This window comes from Morus notabilis, unplaced genomic scaffold (genome assembly GCF_000414095.1).
Source record: "Morus notabilis unplaced genomic scaffold, ASM41409v2 Scaffold314, whole genome shotgun sequence".
Classification (NCBI taxonomy): domain Eukaryota; kingdom Viridiplantae; phylum Streptophyta; class Magnoliopsida; order Rosales; family Moraceae; genus Morus; species Morus notabilis.
The window spans coordinates 457,441-471,234 of NW_010360279.1; the positions used below are offsets into that span (position 1 = coordinate 457,441).

General features: G+C 33.4%; 2 protein-coding genes across 2 annotated transcripts in view; one reads left to right on the forward strand and one right to left on the reverse strand.

Annotated features, from left to right (window-relative positions):
• Nucleotides 1-827: 827 nt before the first annotated feature.
• LOC21407541 (protein CUP-SHAPED COTYLEDON 3) lies at nt 828-3,810 on the reverse strand. The gene is made up of 4 exons (XM_024164337.1): nt 3,603-3,810; nt 2,285-2,559; nt 1,816-1,951; nt 828-1,725 (listed from the first exon to the last, which is right to left on the reverse strand). The coding sequence occupies exons 1-4, from the start codon at nt 3,802-3,804 to the stop codon at nt 980-982; spliced, it is 1,359 nt and encodes a 452-aa protein (XP_024020105.1). The 5' UTR covers nt 3,805-3,810; the 3' UTR covers nt 828-979.
• Nucleotides 3,811-12,481: 8,671 nt separating this feature from the next.
• Nucleotides 12,482-13,794, forward strand: part of LOC21407542 (cysteine protease XCP2) — a 6,280-nt gene continuing 4,967 nt past the window's right edge. Inside the window, exons 1-2 of the mRNA XM_024164338.1 lie at nt 12,482-12,800; nt 12,938-13,045. Of these exons, the coding sequence (XP_024020106.1) occupies nt 12,482-12,800; nt 12,938-13,045 (427 nt within the window). The remainder of the gene's footprint in view (nt 12,801-12,937; nt 13,046-13,794) is intronic.

The window sequence follows — 13,794 nt, forward strand, 5'->3', positions numbered from 1 at the left end:
TGGTTGTAAAAGCGGTGCCATGATTAACGATCTTTAGATGGTTGCCTACCTTTGCCTTTTATCAGATATATCAGCTCAACCATGCATGTCAGAGTTAACCCGTGACTGAATCTTCATCTATACATTCTACTACGTGCATAAACTCATGTATGTGTGTGTATATATATATATACTTTTCCACTTACACAGTTTGTCATGTGTCTAAATGTCCACCACCATCGAAACTACTAATTAATAGACACCATACAGAGATGGGCCATGGCAATGTCATAAAAAGTTGTCAAAAACTGATTCGGGACAATATATACGGACACAAGTCATTGAGCGAATACTTCTTTGTTTGGGACAAAAAATGAAGAGCGAGGCTACAACATCCAACATTAAATCAGACTTTAATCGATTTTGTTCTTCAGTTTTTTTTTTTTTCAATCGGTTAGATTTTATCTTTTCATCATCAATGAGTGAAAGATGATCAATGTACACATTTCAAATTTCGGGAAGTATACTTAATTATACATAAACCTGGAATTTTAGTAGCCAAAAAATTAGCTTGACATTAACCACCATAACAGAATCTTGAAAGTATATCTTTCTGTTTGGAAAGCATATTGTCGTCCAAATGAAAGTGAATTTGAGATTCGAATATCATGCAATTAATTATACATATATGTATAGACAACACATGATAATAATAGACATTTATATATAAATTCATTTGTACGACTGATCAAAATCAGCATCTGATCAGTATCTCAACTTGAATTGGAAAAGTTAAAGTTCATAAGTAGGCTTAAGAGGAATATAGCTAGAACATATATACGGTGGCTACGCACGTACGATACATACACATTACAGACGTTAGGGACTGGCTGATAGCTATATATTAATTATATATAATATGTATACATGAAGATGAGAAATACTTTAAAGGTTAAAAAAAAGAAAGAAAGTACACTGACGAAAATTAGAAGACATCTCTTTAAGCATCGAGAGGCCAGGATTCTCCTCCAGCAGGGAGTTTGGTTAGAGAAGGATCTAACATGGACTGAAAACCGGCCCTGTTAAAAGCAAGTGAAGTGGACATGTCATGAAGAGCAGATGAAAACCCCAAGACACCATAATCATGATTATCATTATCATCATCATGCATATTCTGATCATCAAAAAGCAACGGTTGTGGTTGTGGTTGTGGGTATGGGTTTTTATAGTGATCTTGATGTTGATGATAGTGAAATGGGTTTGACAAAGGCAAAGGCGATATTGGTTGGAAATGGGAAAAGTCTGCCTCAGTCTTGCACTGTTTTGGAACAGTAGTCTCATGTTGTTGTTTGGAAGTGCAATCTTGATTTGAGAGAAGCGACTTGAACAGCATCGATTGGAAGGCTGATGGTGACGCTGCTGCTGCTGCTGCTGCTGATGGGTTGATGTTGTTGTTGTTTGCGTACTTGTTTGATGCGCTACTTGTAGTAATTGTGGTTGTGGTGGGTGAAACTGAAAAGGAATTAGGTTGGATTAACTCATGATGATTTATAGGGAAGTTGAGTTGGGACAAATGATGATGAACTGGAACTGGGTTGTTGTTCATTGCGATATTGAGGCTTTTGATCAGTTGGTCATGATTTTCTTGTTGATGGACATTAACATGATTCAGAAATAAAGGGTGGTTTTGGAGGAGGCCTTGCATTGGGTTTTGAGTTTGGCATTCCAACATTAATACTGATGAAATATTAGCGCTAATGTTAGTACTGTTATTGTTATTAGTACTACTACTATTAGTATTAGTATTATTATTAGTAGCAGTACAATTAGTAATACTAGTTGGAGGAGTGGTTTCCATCAGCGCAGGCAATGCTTCTAGGAGGTAGCTGCTGCTGCTGCTTTGCCTTCCTTGGAATAGTGGGTTTTTCTTGTCCCCAGTTTTGTGATATATTCTGCATATCACCCATTCCTCCTGCCAAAATTGATGTCATCAAATTATTAATACATATATATATATAGTTGAAAAATGCAAATATTGATTTGACATGATCTTGTTAAATCAACCCCATCACATCAAAACTAGTAATATAAAATAATAATTAAGCAGGGGAGTGAAAATGGTCTAGTCGGATGCACAATATTTTGCGCACACACACACACACACACAAGAGACACGACGTGCATAATAAGTCAACCCACAAAACGACAAAACAATAAGAAGGAGAAGAGCTAGCTTGATTCTCACGTAGGTGGCACGTGTGATGTGGGGCCCAAAAGAAAAGAAAGAGCCAAAGAGGGGGGGTACCTTGCACGTGTGACGAGAAGAGAAGTCACCATCGAGGCGGTATTCATGCATGACCCACTTGGTCTTCTCACCCCGTGGGGCTCTGCCTTTGTAGAAAACAAGAGTCTTCTTCATGCCAAGTAGGGCTCCACTTGACGCACTGTAAACTTCTCTGTCTTTCCCAGTCGCCTTCCAATAACCAGCCCCCGTTGCTCTATTAGTCCTTAACCCCGTTGGGTACTTCCTGTCTCTTAGGCTGAAGAAGTACCACTCTCTCTCCCCCATCTTCGCCGCATCTAAAGTTTCCGGACAAAAGATTGTCATTTAATAACAAAGGTTCATAAACATTCGAATATATTAGACACATGAAGATATGCATATAATATGTACATATGTATTTTATGTATATAACAACAGTTCATTTCTTGGAAATTGATAAATCTGTCTGCCCTGCCTGATGAGTGATGACACAAGCCAAAATTGGCCAAAAACCAAGAGTGACAAGCAACAAAGCTAAGTTGTCCCAACAACGACAACAAACAACATTAACTCCTATATATATATATATATATATATATATGCTCTCTCCCTTTCATGCCCTCAAATCTATATATTAAAAGATTTAAGATTTAATTTGTCAGGAGTTTGCAGTGAGGAATAAAAAAAAAGAATTTCGGATTTCTGAAATTGTATGGTTGGGAGGACTACTGATGCATTAAGGGCATGTATATATTTATGACTCCAAGTTTACTCCACTGAGAGAATCTAGCAAACTGTTAATCCCAACAGACCTTGTTTTTCTAGCGGCCTCCTTATAAGTTAAGTAGTACGACCTTTTTCAAGTCTCAAAGATTTGCAGTGCTTGGATTATTTGGGAATACAAATTTACTTAAACGAGAGTATACATATATGTCCCTGGTACCATGAGAGAATGAGATGAAAAACGTATCAAAATGAAATGAAATGAAAAAAAAAAAAATTGGGTTTTGGATTACTTGTGACTCTATTTCAAAATAAATAAAAAAGAAATGATAAACGTGCAGCCATGCTAGCTATTTATTACCTCTCCTAACCTCGTTTTCAAAGTATAATTATTATTATCTAAAAAAGAGAAGAAAAATAACATAAGGAGAATCCTAAGATAGGTTTTAATATGGGGTTATGCATGAGTATACTCTCTTGACAGTTAGGAGGGGGCAAAAAAAAAAAGAAAACTTATAAAATTGCATGTATAATTGTGAAATAAACGGAGTTAATGAATTGTAAGAATAAGAAAGGGGAAATAATAATATAAACGATGTATAATAGGAAAATAAAAATAAAAAAGGTAGTTATATACCTGGGAGCTCCCAAGGCTCACATCTGTTAAGGTCAACCTCAGCAATGTCGACGCCACAAAAAGAACCATTGTAGACTTTGGAAGCCAAATAAAAGGTTATGAGCTCCTCATCTGTTGGGTGAAACCTGAACCCTGGTGGCAATCCCTGCTCATTTACGTCTTCCCCACTCAGCTCTCTTAGAACTTCTTCTATTGCCAACATGATATTTTCTTTTCTTTTCTTTTCTCAGGGAAGAAAGTGAAAGCAACAAATTAGAGAAAGGCAAGAAAGGGCTAGCTTTATAATAAGGAAGGAAAGGGAAGTGGGTTTAAGCTCAAATATGTAGAAGAAGCCAAGAATGAAGCTGGCCAAGTTATAAAGCACTGAAACCGAAGAAGTACTAGTTATATATTGAGTAAATTATAAAATTAAGAATATTGTTTTAAAAGGTCAGGGGTTATATATTATATATGGAGAAGAGGCAAGTTTTTTTTTTTTCCTCTTTTTTTTTGGGTTAATAATGTGGGGGCCTACTGATCAAACTGCACACAGCAAAAGGATTCCGGAGCTGGCAATTTCTTCTTTTTTTTCCTTTTTATTTTTAACCCAAAAAAAAAGTTTAGAAGAAAATAAAAGAGAGATATATTACTTTGATCAAATCAAAACTTCAAAGGAGAGGAGAGATTAGAGAAGTGGGGAAGGTGTGTTGTAGTAAATGCAAAAGTTGATTTTGCAGAGATGTATGCGTGCGTGTGTGAGCATATTATATCTTGATTCTCTAGACTCTAGAGAGATAGAGAGTAAAAAAATAAATAAAAAAAGTCAAGTTTTTTAGATTAGAAATACTAAAGTCACTCTTTTACCACTCTCTAATTTCTCTTTTTGCCACTTTGGCTCTCCAGTTTTCAAAAACAAAAGAAAATCCAAACTCTATCCTTTTGTTTGTCACTTATTCACAAAGAATGCCATTGTTTCACTGCTACACTTTTGTTTTATCAATAAGAATTACTTCATCCAAGGCCAACAAAAACCAAAAACCAGTACAAATAGAAAACCTAAGACACACGCCTAAGAAAATAAGCAAAAATAAAAAAAATTGTCTCAACGAAACCCAAATAGTAAGACAGTCAACCATTATAAAAAATGGCAAACAAAATAGAAGTAATAGAGGCCTATTCTTGACCTTAGCATTTCTCTTTTTCAGATATAGGGATGACATTAAGGTAGCCTCTCTACAGTGATATCACAGTTACCTAATCCTTATTCCTTTTCTGTCTGTCTTTCGTCTATTTAGTAGTACACTTACCTGACATTTTGATTATTCAATATTATACGTATTTCCTCCTTTAATTCTAATTAACACCAGCTGATTTTACATAGGAATTTGATTTTTTCTAATAAAGTCATTCGTATCTGCATTCATTTCTGTTGAGCATTCTAGACTTTCCCTTTAATTTGTTCTGTCTCTCCATCTCTCTTTTCCGTGTTTTTCTTGGACGGGCTCGTGAATAGTGAGTAATTTACCAATTAACTCGAACTTATATATTCATTTTATTTTATTTTATTACATATATACTTCCAAAAACATATGAGAAAGTGACAATGTGTAATAAATAAAGCGGTAAAAAAAATTCCCATAAAGTTTTATATCTCCCAATGTCTCCCATCCGATCCCTTGGCAATGTAGCAATACATGTATTAATAACTCACATGGTGTAATATGATAATATCTTCAAATGCCTCAATCTCTCTTTTTTCTTTTTTTTTTTTTGGTAGAAATCACCAAATGCCTCTTGCTTGTATGGGAAAAGAAATATAAGCCCATATATATATATATATATATATATATATATATGCTAGCAGCTTGCTTACTATAAACCCCCCTTTGAGACATGAAAACATAATTACTACGCAAGTCTCAGTGAAATGAAACTGTTTCATCCAAAAAAAAAAAAAAAAAAAAAAAAAAAAAAAACTACTAGGTTTCAATTAATATGGTGATGATAATATTTTTTTCACGTTTATAGAGAAAAAAAAAACAACGTACGAGAAGGATTCAAAATAATAATAATAATAATAATAAACTGATTGAGAATTATTGATCATAGTGATTGTTCTCTTCTGATGAGCTATTGTATATATTATAACCCACGTAGTAATAACGTCTAATGAGAAGTAGTAGTGTGCGGGATATTGAGAAAAAAAACCTAATTAAATAGAACCAATCATGAAATGCAAGCTCTTCGAAATCGATCAAAATAATAATTAATTAGGTGGGAGCTAAGTACATACGTTATTGTTTATATATTATACAATGATCGATCCCGTGACCATTATATGTTATATATATACATATATTATATATATATATGACACTTTTCTCACTAGAGTGGTCCATTGAAATACGAATTACCGTGCCGACATTAGGATTCATGTTTAAAACCACCTCAACCTTGTGTTTTCCCTTTTTCTCACAACTTTTTACGGTCTTACGTGCATGTTTCTATACTAGAATCCAGTCAAAATCATGTAAAAATGAATATATATAACGTACACACACAAAACTACTGATGAAACCAAATGATAATATGACGTTTTAAAACGCTACAATACTAACATAGTCCACATGTACAAAAAGTTTCTTCGATTGATTTTTTATGTTCTCATGTATAAAAGTTGATGTTCATGATAACACGATAAGAGACATTTCTTAAGTGTCGGATCACATAAAAATTTATACATGGCTTAGAAACAAAATACGATAATTTAATGAATTTTGATAAATATGGAATGATTGATGACTTTGCTTTATAAGAAGAAGAAGAAAAAAAAAGCCTAGTATATGTAAGGTGAAGGGTCGGTGAAAAAAAACAAAAAAGAAAAGAAAAGAAAAGAAAACTTCCTACGTAGATAGGTTGAATAATAAGGTGCATTATTAAGATCACACATATTGTCCATATTATACGATTCTGTAGATCACACCAAAGATATTTTGGAGCATTTTGGCTTGTTTCTTGACATGGGCAGAGCCAGGGGAAAATTTGTGTGCGCAATAAAAAACTGCGTCGGCGTTGCACGTGCACTATTATTTACCCACAAGAAATCAGATTTCATCGTCTTCGTTTCTGAATCCGGGGCTTTTTTCTCCTTATTGTGTTTACTTTTTTATTTTTTTCAAATGAAAATTACAATTTTTTGTTGTTGTTTGGTTTGGTTTGATTTTTGAGACGCTAAAAGCGTCTGCGATCTAGATGTTAGTGACCTCAGACAAGTAGTAATATAAGATTAATAACGGCCACTTAAGCTTACATAGGCCTACCTATACTGCTTTTACTAATTAGCACCTGCAAATAATTACCTAATCCATATATCAGCCTTTTGCTCCAGTAATTTTAATTTCTTACTTTTTTTTCCCAAAAAACCAAAAAAAAAAAAAGTTGATAAAAAAGAAAATCATGCAGTAGTAAGAAGGGTAGGCCTGGTACTACTCTAAGGCTCCTACGGATATGTGAAATGTGATGCCACAATGTCTTTATAGTGGTCGTACGCCTTTCCCCTGGCTCTTAGGTCATTGATTACCTCGATATTTGCACCCTCCAATAATACTACTGCATAAACCCCATTTGCAATCTTTTGCATGATTTTCTTTCTTCTTCTTCTTTTTTTTTTTTTTTTTTTTTTTTTTTTTTTTTTTTTGCCTCTGGTAGGGATGCAGCAAAACTTTGATTATATCACTATTTTTTAGAAATCTGTGGAGCAATAATAGAAATGATTATTTTTAATCATAAATCTCCACAACTTCATACATATTGAAATTTTACAAGGCCTCACATAAAATTATGATAAAAATATGATGCCACTAGACCGTAAAAACTCTTTTTATTTTATTTTATTGAAATGCTAATTTATCTTTATTTGAGCACAGCAGATAATTGGGAAGGACCTGAGACGGGCATCTTTACAAGAGGCGCCAAACGTTCGAGTCTGAAAGAGTCCTACATATGTTAAAAAATAAAAATAATAATAATAAAAAAGATTAGAAACTCCTTTAATCATTCTGTCAAACGGACAGGAGACACCAGTAGAACCTCACTCTCCAACCCCACCAATTTCATGTTCACTACTGAAAAGATATCTTACTATTTTGGTAATATTGTAAAGATATCCTATAGTTTTTTTAAACATATCTAACAATACATAAAGAATAAAAACTTTTTTTTATAAAATTATTACGTGACGGTCCTTCAACTTTATTCTTTTTTTTTCCTTTTTTATCTTTTTTTATAAATTCTTTTACATTTTAATTTTTTGTGTGTTTTTTAAAAATATATTGTTTCTTGATGAGAGTAATTTTTTTCGCACGTGTTTTTATTTTATTTATAATTAGTTAAAATAATTTTATTTAAATGTGTTTTTGTCAATTATTATTTTTATACACATTCTTTTTTAAAATAAATTAAAAAATCTTATAAATAAATTTCTCATTATTCAGTAATTAATAAACTCCTTAGAGCCCATTTAGTTCATGAATTAGAACCATGAGATTAGAATCATTTTTTAGTTACGTGTACTTTTATGAGAGAAAATACTGTAACGAACCATGAATCATGATTCGAATCAGAGAACAAATCTTCCAACCAAACAGGCTCTAAGTGTCTTTAACACGACAATACGTACGAAGCAAATTACAAAATTAGTATATATATATATATATATAATGAGATGTAAAATTTATCCTTTTCTCTTTTTTTTCATTATCTCCAAATTAATTTCTTAAAAGCATTAAAAGAAAAAAAAAATTGCTCGTTGATAGCAATTTTTTAGAAAACTACGAGGTGCCTGTTTTAATAATATCCAAAAGATACATTTTTAATAAAAATATGGAAATCTACCATAGAGAGTAGGGACACCGCATTGTGAAAGCAATGACTTCAACCATATGATTTAAGTCAAATGGCGTTTGTAGAGTTGGCGTGCCGTTGTCGTACAAGAATTTTCCCTTGATATCCGGTCCAATACAAAACACATCCCCTTGTTGACGTCTCCGTTTTATGTTGTGTTTGGGGATATAGGAATGTATCCCATCTCCCTCTCGAACCAAACACATTTGAAATCTTAACGGTTGCAGTCAACAACTCGAGGAGCCCCCTGTCCCACTCCAGAGTTGCTTGTCATAAATTGGAGAGCAGAGAATTCCTTCTTAGTGTGTAGCCTATATGCATTTTAAGTTTTGCAACAGTAAAAAGCTCTCAGAAACAGTTATATCTAACTTTTTTAATACAGTAAAAAGTTCTCACATAAAATTACATCTCAACTCGAATTAAAAACTCGAGTGAGTGAACTAAACACGTTTTTAATTCAATTCGAGCTGAGATGTGATATTTTCTGAGAGCTTTTTACTGTAGCAAAAAAATTTAAATGTGACATTTTATGAGAACTTTTTACTGTAAAAACTTAAAACTGAAAACTCAAATCGGTGAAATGAACGAGACCTGAATCTAATCACGACTTTCTACAACGATATATGATGTAAATGGTGTTGCCCCATACATTTGCCAATGAATGTACCGGAGACCTTGGACTTGGACCGTATCCAACTGTACTGTGTCCTTTAGGCCCAAAAAGGGAGTTTCACTAGATAGGGAATGGGAAATTAATAGTGTTTGAGCCTTGAGGGCGAATGAAATGTAATTCCGGCTAGCTGGTGGGGTAAGTCTATAAATATAGGAAAGTTAGTAGGTCTGTACTGTGGTCACAAATAAAACAATAATAAATGAGCGGAGGGGTGTTCAGTGTTCTGGGACGGCCCTGCCACCACCGACCTACTCTTTCGACCTCCCTACTACTAATAAGACTATATATATATATATATATATACACACACATGCACACACATGTGTATATATATATATACACACACACACACACTCACATGTGGTGGAGTGTCTTAAGGGCAGAGGGTCTGTCCCATTATTCAAAATCACACCAATACAAGCTACCATTTTACAAATATCAATGATTTTTCTTGCTGAAGTGTCTTTACCATAATATAGCAACCTAATATCCATGCCATACGTTACGCATGCATTTACATATTTAACGTAGCTTCAAACTCACGAAAGGCAACTCGTAGAGGTCAAAGATATAATACATATCACAACCATATGCCATTTAATCGTTTGAGCTATTAATTCACGTCTACAAGAGAGCAACGAACATTTACTATGTATCATGACTTTTGTTCCCCCTTTAATAAATTAGTCTTTATAAAACCATTAAATATTCCCACTATTCGTTGGTTTCAATAGAACCGACCGAATTTTTGTTATTATAAAAGATCTGGGGCAAAATTCGAAGGTAAAATATATATATATATATTTTTAAAAAAGCTCACACGTTTCCTGTTCCTCTCCTCTTATCTTTTTAAAAAAAATGATAATAATAATAATAATAATAAGGTGAGTTTGATTAATTATTACATCATCATCTTACATAAACTTCTGATGCTTCATTTCGCTTGCATGGATAATGGGTAGATACTACAGTTATCATTAGTCACTAGAACTTCGTAGTCTGTAGTTGTAGAGGGGGGGCTGGCTCTATGTACAATAACATTTAGTTTGTTAAAGTTAAGTTTAAATTTAAATTATATTATAAAGGAGAATGATAGGCGCACGTGCGAGGACTGGCATTCATAGGTTGCTAGCTAAGTGTGACAGGACTACTCGGCCACACTGTCGCAGGCACATGAGCTGCTTGCTTGAGGGGCCCTATTAACTACACAGAATATTATATGTATATCTGTGCACGTATATATGTATTTAGCTTTCAGCAGGTGAAAAAAAAAACCTAGATAGCCAGAGAAGTAGGATAATAATAGACCTTTAGGGTGAGTTTGTAGATGTTAAATTTGGATTAGCATTCGATATATCTGTAGACTATATCTATACCTATATATCTACATATGTGTGTGGATGAAATAATGTGTATATAGGTAGGTGAGGAGCAGGCCCAGAACAGCCGAATTCATCAGTTGCGAAATTGATTTTGGTGATCACATAATGTAGAATTATATATGTGTGTGCAACATGATTATAACTACGTACGTACTGAATTACTACTGACCATATTATTATTAGTTCGTGCTGCAATTTTGAAACCTTAAAGAGGAAGAAATCCATATATATGTGTGTGTGTGTGTGTGATCATAATGTGATATGATGTATCACACGCATTGGCATCAAATCCAACACAAAGATCACTGTCTGTCTGTGTCTCTGGTATGCAGCTAATTAATTCGATCCTTAAACGACCAATCTGCTAACTGTTTTTGCCTTTTTCTTCACACGATTGCCTCTGGTATTACCACTTCCATGGGTTCTTCTGCATGCGCTTCTTGTCATGGGATCTTATTCCCCAAAATTCATTACAACACACACTTTTACGAATATCTATGCTGTTTTGGCTTAGTTTGGGATTTCAATATTTTTTGAAAGAAGTTTTATTTTTACCTGCAACGAAGAGGAGAAGTACAACAAGTAACAAATAAAAGTTAAAAAAGAAAATTTTTACGGTAGGAATATTCTTTTTTGAGCTATTAGTATGAATTGTTGGTTTAATATTTAGATTAATTCTTCGAACGTTTGATTTATTAGTGTTTACGTTAAAAATTTACAGCGATACAAAATTATTCTCATTCCTAGATTGGATAATTGAAAAAACAAATCTAATTAAATAACTAAAACATCATTTACTGATTATTAAAAAGGACGATTTATACCATAAAAGTTCTCACAAGATAAATCCTAACTTCTCCAAATAATGACCGTAAAAAGGCATTGGTTTCTGTGTAATTTTAAGCTTTTAAACATACAATTTTGCATGGTGTTATGAGCAAATAACTTTTTGAAGCTAAAAAAACAATGCCAAACCATCCGAGTTTAATTATCTATTTAATGTCGCTGCATCGGATAATATAATATTTGCTTAGACTTTACATCCCTAAATAAGTAAATATTTATGTTCTTTGGCAAGAATATTCCACGTACCAAAGAACTAAAAAGGTAACGTGCATTTCAGAGTCTAGGTTTGGGTAAATGAATAATATATGGTCTCAATATTGATATTATTAATTGGAAACCATCAGCAATATGTACAAGATTTTTTCATTAGTCCAAAATATATATATATATATGCATGTATTTGCACCAAAACTATTTATAGCATGTCTGGATTCAATTGAACATCTGATCGGCAACACTGCATTGATTGAGCACTCTGAAAGTAATATTAATTTTGTATGCATTGTGCCCGATTGACTTCAATATTGTTTCCACGTTCATACGCCACTTTGCGAATCCAACTCCTCTCTATCTCTAGATTTTATCTGTTTATTGTCAACAAACAAAGTTAAACAAAAGGAGTAACACCTGCTAACTACTATATTATTGTTTTTTCTTACAAAAAGAGTAATTCCTGAAAAAGGGACCACTTGTTTCTCTATGAAATAGAAACTATATATATATATTTCTCATTTATATTGGACTTAAATGGTACTTCTACACACATACACAAACACTATATTCCTTGAATTCGTCCTCCATGATCTCAGAATTCTCATTCTAATTTGACAGTACTCATGCATGTATTTGCAAGCACCACATCTTGATCATCATGACCACTTTTGTCGAGGCCTATGACCGTTTGCTTAGATTCAAAGCCATCAAAAATTAAAGAACCAAAGCTTAAAAGTCTCAAACCTTTTCTTGGAAGCAAATAGATCAATGTATATTGTGTACATGAAATTAAATATTGTAATGTGTAGTAGTATAAATATTGTAACCACATCTCAATTCCCCTTCCGTCACATTCTAATTTTCTTCTTCAGTATATAACAAAAATGTCTCCCTCCTCATTACTTCCGAAGAATATTGTCAATATCATGCTCGCTTGTTCCATGTCTCTTTTGGCCTCTAATTTGCAATTGTCCTCTTGTCGGGATTTCGAATCATGGATGGCGAAACACGGCAAAATTTATGAGGATCTCGAAGAAAAGATGCAGAAGTTCAAGATCTTTAAGAATAACCTGAGGCATATAGACCAGACGAATAAGAAGATCAGTAACTATTGGCTGGGATTGAATGAGTTTGCCGACTTGAGCCACGAAGAATTCAAGAATAAGGGCCTATTTAGTTTATTGATTCGAGTTTTTAATTCGAGTTTATATGTGACTTTATGTGAGAGCTTTTTACTGTAGTAAAAAAGTTGGATGTGATTGTTTCTGAGAGCTTTTTACTGTAGTAAAACTCAAATTCTAAACTCGAATAAGTGAAATGAATGGGGCCTAGAATCAGAGATAATTCCCATGAAAAACTCAGTTACAAGGATGTAGTGGATTTGCCAAAGTCTGTGGATTGGAGAAAGAGAGGAGCTGTGACTCCTGCAAAGAACCAAGGTTCATGTGGTAAGTAAATTTTTCTTTACTTTGTTATGGTATTGTCCATAAATAAGGAGGAACTTTTTGTATGAAAAAGATATGGTATGGTACTATGTTAATTTGAATCGTCATATATATATTAATAATAATAATAATAATAATAATAAAGATAAAGATAAAAATTTAACAAAAACTTGATAAAGATTGAACAGTTACTAATTAGTTTTTGGTTTTTTTTTTGCACCCATCCCCTTTAAACTTTACGAATTTAGCAAATCAGTCCTTAAAAAAAAATTTTGGGGCAATTGTTTCCTCATGCTTTTAAAATGTGTTGCATAGTTGGTCCAATAAGAAACGTCCGTTAAATATTGATGAATTTTACACGTGATTTGCACGTGTCTCCCCTAAAAGACGCACTAATGGTCATATATCTTTCTTCTTCAGAAAAAGTGAACAATGCAGATATGAATTCCTCAAGAACCCTTAAACTTTTCTCTTATTCATCGTTGTTCAATAACTATAATGTAACAAACCCAGATCATTTCCTACAAAAGAAAAAAACCAAATTAGAATCTTATTTCATCTCCAGTTCCACCAACCCCAATCAACAGAATAATATATACTCAGATGGAAGTTCTACAAGATTTTTAAAACCCACAAAATATCTCCAGAATATCAAAGAAGGCGTTGTTCTCATCATCCTTGTTTGGGTGGTCTCTGCATATCTGCCCATGACCACTCTCTCTCTCTCCTCTCTCTCTCTCTCTCTCTCTCTC

Excerpts from the sequence above, each read along its gene's own strand:
- LOC21407541 (XM_024164337.1), bottom strand. The coding sequence starts at position 3,804 with ATGTTGGCAATAGAAGAAGTTCTAAGAGAGCTGAGTGGGGAAGACGTA. Across the intron at positions 1,952-2,284 it reads CTTCTCGTCACACGTGCAAG|GAGGAATGGGTGATATGCAG; the intron begins GTACCCCCCCTC and ends CAATTTTGGCAG. Across the intron at positions 1,726-1,815 it reads GGAAACCACTCCTCCAACTA|TTTCATCAGTATTAATGTTG; the intron begins GTATTACTAATT and ends TTAGCGCTAATA.